The sequence below is a fragment of the Gymnoscopelus microlampas genome, assembly GCF_963454915.1.
Source record: "Gymnoscopelus microlampas genome assembly, chromosome: 3".
Taxonomy (NCBI): domain Eukaryota; kingdom Metazoa; phylum Chordata; class Actinopteri; order Myctophiformes; family Myctophidae; genus Gymnoscopelus; species Gymnoscopelus microlampas.
Window position 1 is genome coordinate 41,105,955 of NC_139940.1, and position 6,813 is coordinate 41,112,767.

Below are 6,813 nucleotides of genomic sequence, written 5' to 3' on the forward strand. Positions count from 1 at the left end.
GTAAACTGTTAATCCTCCTGTAATATACTGTATTTTGGTAACATTTGGGTTGACATTGTACTGGAAACAGAGATTAGGAGTCAGCATTAGCCTCGTTGTCTGCTCTGATCCATCTTGAGGAGATGTTTTCCAACACCTGTGTTTTGGAATCAAACGTTTATCCTTTCAGAACTGATGGCCCTCTTTCTCCCTGAATCCTTTATAATGCTGGAATTGGCAGGCGCTCAGCTCCCTCTTGGCTTGATCCCTCAAGCAAACACACAGCAGGCCGCGCACACTCCTGTCTCTTCCTCTCTGTCTCTCTGTCTCTCTGTCTCTCTCTCTGTCTCTCTCTCACACAGCACAAACGCACACACGCACGCACAGAGAGACACACACACACAATGTATATGATATCCACCTCAACGCAGTCTCTTACAGCTGAACAAACGTCATTCAGACTGTGGTAATGCTCATGGTATGTTTGAGACAGGATGCTTGCATGTGCGCATGCTTGTGTTTGATCACCGATGGTCAAGTGTTAAGTAGGGTCATCTTAAGCCGTTCCATGGCTGGAGAGAAAGGTGGTACTGTTTAGTGTGATGGGCAGCTTAGGATAGCATAACATAGGTCCTTAGGTCCAGTGACCTCTGTTTGACCTTCACAGGTCTTAGCACTGAATGAAACAAGGCTTTGTCCTAATACTGTAGCTCCAAGACAGGCAAACTTACTATGCTTGTGCCTCTCTCTCTCTCTCTCTCTCTCTCTCTCTCTCTCTCTCTCTCTCTCTCTCACATAATTTCTTCCTTTTGTGCCTGCATTCAATCAGTCATATTTTCTCACAATAAATCATAAATTTCCTTCCTTCCTTGACTTCCACTGTTACTTGTTTCTGCATGGTTTCTCTCTCCTTTCTTGCTTTGGAAAGACAAGCTCAAACTCATGGCGGATCCAGCTAAAGTGGGAATGAAGACACAAAGTTTACACTCGAAGGCCAAATATGTGGAGCCCTGTGGCTAGTGACATGGGCCGCCATGTGTCTTGTGTCAGCTATCTTGCCTTTTAACTGGTATCATGTGACTCGAACTCTTGACTGATCATCCATCAGCATGCTCGGCATCTATTTACACATACACACACAGGCACGCACGCGCGCGAACGCATGCACGCATGCACACACATCTCATATATACTCCAAAACACATGACGTGGAAACTGACCTAAAACCTATAGTTCTCAAATCACAGAGGTTGAATTTCGAAATGGATGTTGTTTTAGGTTTAGAGCTTTCCCAAGGGAACTGATATGACACCTTTCTGTGATGAGCCTTGGTCGCCGCTCGGTCTCAGCGGTGCATATTGTGCTCATGTGCGTGTTGACACCTGACCCTCAAACCAGCTCAAAGTACAGTCTGCATTACCATTATGCTGTGTTCACACAGGTCCCATTTCGCAAGTTTTCAAATGCATAAAAATCTTTGAAAATAGCAGATCTACAAGCTCACAATGCGTCGCATCGCGACGCATTGTGAGCTTGTAGATCGGCTATTTTCAAATGGCCGAAATGTATAGGGCTGAAGTGATTAGTGTATGTTTTGTAATAATAATCAAAATCTACAAAGTAACTAGTAACTAAAGTTTTCAAATAATTGTTGTGGAGTAAAAGTACAATATTTGCCTCTGAGATGTAGTGGAGTAGTAAAAGTACTGAAAATTGGAAATACTCCAGTAAAGTAAAAATGCCTCAAAATTGTACTTAAGTACATTACTTAAATACATGTACTTAGTTACTTTACACCACTGCAAAGCGACGCATACAGTATCTGTCGCAGAGTCGCTATTGATCGCCAACACACTTGTTGACGTTAAGCATGCGTCTGAATATAAAAGCAAATATAAAGCCTGGGTTTAAAAAGAACACAGAACTGGTTGACGGAAATAATTAGTTTTCCCCCATCACAAGCAAGAATTGTGGGAGGAGAGAAGGTGAGTGTAAATGGCTAAACAACACGTCGTTGTTTTGTAGCTGCAGTTGGAGCCAGCTCGACTCGGATTGTAGCTTTTTGTAGATTTTGTAGCAGCTACAAACGTCGAGCGTCGCTTTGTAATTTCATGTCGCTGTCTTCCATTGACAATTAATGGTAGCTTGTGGCTTTGTAGCTGCCAGTGTGAACGCAGCATTAAGACAAAACTGTCTGCCCGCCTTGTGAATGTGGTCAGTCGACCTAGAAATGGTCAAATAAACAGAAATTTGAAATAGGAACTGACAGCATGGCTTACCTCATCAAGTCAATTTATCAAGGCACTTTACATGACACTTTTACATCTCTCTCTCTTTCTTCTTTCTGTATTTCCTTACATACCGGTGCCTTTTAACAGTGTTTCAGGCTGTTACCACGCTCGGAGTAACCCCCCCCACCCCCCTCTCGCTCTCTTTTTCCACCTCCGTTTGCCCTGGGATGTGTCAGTATTTATGAGTAGATTTTTACAAATAGTGATGTTTTTACTGCCACTGGCACACATGGAGGAGATGGTGCCTACAGTACACATCGTAACCAGATGTATTCACTGGATCGGGCCGAGGGGCCGGATCCCACACATGGGGCTTATCTCTTTATCATGGGGAGCAAAGGACACATCTGCCATAGATACAGGCAGGGAGGGAGTATGGGTAGGATGGATGAATAAGAGCGTGGGTTGGAGGGTTCAGTGGTCCAATACAGACTCCCCTCAGAGAGCCTCGCTGGGCCTCAACGTTGGTCTTCCAAGTGTTATCAGCATTTAGTGGTTTATATTTAATACTGTGGTTTAACAGATAGCTGTAAACCCAGCACCCCAACCTTCTCTGAAAAGCCTAAACGTTTTGTTTTTTTTGTTCCTGTGAATTTGTTTTGACGTCAAAGACATCATTTGACAATAAATGGAAGTTGTTGTTTTGTTGTGCTTCCTAGTGATGTGATGACTATTGGATATGTCCAAAATGATCTCAAACCCTTCTGTGTAGCTGATTTTTCCTCTTGTCTGTGTTGATCTATTCCAGGGGACTTTTCATCACGATTCATGACCGCGGTCACATCTCCACCCTGCTCCAGAGCTGGCCCGAAATGGACATACGAGTAAGTTATTCCTCCACCAAGGACCCCAGTCAGTGACCACTACCATCCTCTTGTCAACTCGTAAATATTAGTTATCAATAAGGCCTTGGTGTTGACACTGGTGAGTATGAAGAGCATGCACGGTGCAACCACTGACCCTGTATCCCAGAGCTGTCTCCAACAGCAGCAATTTGCAATTCATGACTCAGTCATGTATGGCATGACGAAAGGTGCCAGGTATTCTTGGCATGTCAGATATAGAATGTGCAGCATGAGCCACCTGTTCATGGCTGTCAACAGGATGGCATTTACGTCTCCGCTGCCACACTGCCTCTTACAGATCATAAACTCTTCAAATATGCCCGACTTAACTTCTCAATAAAGAAAGGGCAAACTGGAGCCAAGACAGGGACAGGCCTTAGGCAGCTTTTCTGTCAAATACCCACGCATTAAGGAAATGAGTGAATCCCCATGACAGCAATGCAGCGCACCTTTTAATAATATGAATTATGCACGTTACATATTAAAAGTAAAAAGAAAAACAATGACGACATCCCATAAAAGCTGTATGCCAGAGTGTTCTGCGTCACGCCGTTCAAGCACTTCCTCACAATCAGGAACGTTTACTGAAGAATCCGGTGCCTTCGGTGATGACCTTAAATGTTACACAATCAATGTTTTCCTTCACTATTAATCACGCTCATGAGAACTGTTATTTGCCGCTGCTTAGGTGACGAGCGAGCATAGAGCCAAAGAGCCCAGAGGTACAGTGGAAATGGGATTGGGGCAGGGTTTCTGCTGGAACACTGTTATGAGTGTTATACGAGTAGAACGGACACGCGCTGTGCTGCGCTGGTATTTATTTTCATGTTAAAACCTGTTAATATCAACTAGCTTTGTTTTTCCCAGAAGGTGTTTTCACCAACATTGTTTATCTACCGCTGCACAAAGGACCGGCGGCCCACTTAACCCATTAAGACCCGAGGCCGATTCTACGAATGCCTTCCAAATCAGTAGTTCTCACACTTTTTCTTAATTCAAAATCATTAAAATTGTTTCAAACGCTTTCAAGATTATTCCAAAGTGTTAAAAAATAGCAGATGTACAAGCTCGCAGCGCAGCACAAAGTGACGCGCTTATCTGCTATTTTTGAATAGCCAACAACGCTAAAATCTAAAATGACTCCGCTTTTAACGGATTAAACTGATTATGTCTTACATTAGCATGGCGTTACTTCGGTGCATTATCACTAACCGTCACGGTTGATTGGCAGGCGGTGTGTGTGACGGACGGAGAGAGGATCCTGGGGCTGGGGGACCTGGGCTGCTATGGCATGGGCATTCCTGTGGGCAAGCTGGCCCTCTACACGGCCTGTGGAGGCATGCCGCCGCAACAGTGCCTGCCGGTGTTGCTGGACGTGGGCACAGACAATGAGGTAAGGATAAACACACCTGTCTCGACTAGCGAGTGTGGAATGTAAACATCTACTTTTACCCGCTGCGTCCGACAAGTACTGACACTGTACGGATTAGCAAAACAGCTACTTCAAATGTGTACCCGCGTAAGCATCCGGAAATCCTTGCATTTTATAATCCGCAGGGCATATCGGAACAGGAAATAAAGCCAGCCACAATCCTCGTACACAGTAAAATCCTGAGTGTTATTAACATTAATATTAATTGACCATTTAAAGCCTATATACTTTGTTGTACTGTAGATCAAATTGCATAAATAACCGATCTGCAAACTCACAACGGATCGCATTACTATGGGTTGTGCGCTTGTAGATCTGCTATTTCTGCCTAATTTTAGCCTTTTTTGACGGAATATTTGCCTATTTTCGTAGAATGTTTTATGACAAGCCCAGAATAGGGACCCCAGCTGGGGTTCATGGTGTTAACTTTAGCACTCAGTCAGGAGTATGCTGTGTGTATTCGTGTGTATGACAGTCATGAAAACCTTCTCACACTTTACAACCAGGAAACACCCTTGTACACGAGTGAGCTAAGCAGCTCCAGTCACAGACGCCAGCTAGGAAAGCACCTCTTTCCTTTGCCAGTCAGTGATGGTACAGTACTACTGTACCAGCCAGCCAGCGGTGAACAGTAACTAAGTACATTTACTAGAGTATTGTACTGAAGTACATTTTTTTAGTATCTGTACATCACTTTAGTATTTGTATTTTTGGATATTTATGTGACTTTCACTCCACTCCACTTCTGGAAAACCTTTGACTTTTTTTGGAAAATGACTAAATTTCAATACAGCAATGCATTGATATAAAAGGTAAAGTACGTTGGAATTTGTGCTTTTGAATACTTAAGTATTTTTTAAAGCAAATATTCCAGTGCTGCTAACTCAAGTACAAATGTGACTGAGCAACTTTCACGTAGTGGAGTAGTGGAGTAGCATTTGACCAGGAGTATCTACAGTATACTTTGACTCAAGTACTGGGCACTGAGCACTTTGTACACCACTGCCAGCCTGCCAGCCCAGCGGAACACACCCTCCACCTCTCCGTCTCCTGTTTCCCCACTCATGGTATCCATGGTAGAGCCTTCGCTTTCACAGTGGAAAGATGATCCTCTGGCCTGGGCAGGACAGCACGTGTCTGTAGTCTTAAGCTGGAGCTTACTAATAATAGTCTGTGTACACTTCTATATATAAAGGTCTCTGTGTACTTTTACCAAGTCATCCTGGCTCTGGAAAAGGGCGTAGCAGCACCAGATGCCTGCTGCCCACGGCACTGCTGAACGTACAGTGCAGTACACTGTGAAATCCCCAGTGTTCATTTAACTCTGAATGTGTTCACACAGATATTTTTCTGTGGGGCGCGATTTACGTAGGCTACAAAGGCCAATGCAAAGATGCAAATTGACGAGATGTTGGCGTGAATGAGGCGAACCGGGAAATTCGCCTCTTCCTCATCTTCGCTCAAGTTGAAATATCTCAACTCAAGCTGGCCTAGCGGTCCGGGCACTTAGGGTCTAATGTAGCCTGACAGTGCATCCCGTTCCCGACGATCTTTACTGCATGTCTCTCCCCATCTCTCTCCCTGTTTCCTACACTTTCATTAAAGGCACAAAAGCCCCAAAAATATAATTTTTAAAAAAAGAAAGAAATATCTCAACTCGGGCGAAGTTCTCGTTTCGAATGAAGCAACGCATAAAATACTGTATCTTCGCCTCCTGTGTGAATGCAGCTTGATGAGGGCAGACACGCACGCACGCACGCACGCACGCGCACGCACGCACGCACTGGCACACACACACACACACACACACACACACACACACACACACACACACACACACACACACACACAGATAGAGCATCTCAGAGACAATTGTATTTACATGGACAATATCTATTTTATATTATTTATCAGATTGAAATCATTTCGATCAGAGATTCCAACATAACATGGACGCTAAATAAAAGTGATCCTCGTTTACAAAGTATTTAATCAGAAGTATATAACATAAGTGGAACCAAATTGATTTGTTTACATTTCCACTTTGAGAGTGTACAGATGCAATCAAATTGGCGTATTTATTTTCTATCTTTTACAACTTAACCCTCAGAATGCTTCATCGTAACTTTTGACCTCCTGTAGTTGATTTCAGCACAGGGTAATGTCTGAAGGTAGATGTTGGAGACAAAGGGTAGAGCAGAACATAATATCAACAAGACAGGCTCTGGCCAGTTTATGACATCATATGTCATTTATGATGTATCTA

At 43.7% G+C, this 6,813-nt stretch overlaps 1 protein-coding gene across 1 annotated transcript in view; it reads left to right on the forward strand.

Annotated features, from left to right (window-relative positions):
• me1 (malic enzyme 1, NADP(+)-dependent, cytosolic) overlaps nucleotides 1-6,813 on the forward strand; it is a 110,604-nt gene that overhangs the window by 68,002 nt on the left and 35,789 nt on the right. Inside the window, exons 4-5 of the mRNA XM_084052863.1 lie at nucleotides 3,019-3,094; nucleotides 4,347-4,508. Of these exons, the coding sequence (XP_083908989.1) occupies nucleotides 3,019-3,094; nucleotides 4,347-4,508 (238 nt within the window). The remainder of the gene's footprint in view (nucleotides 1-3,018; nucleotides 3,095-4,346; nucleotides 4,509-6,813) is intronic.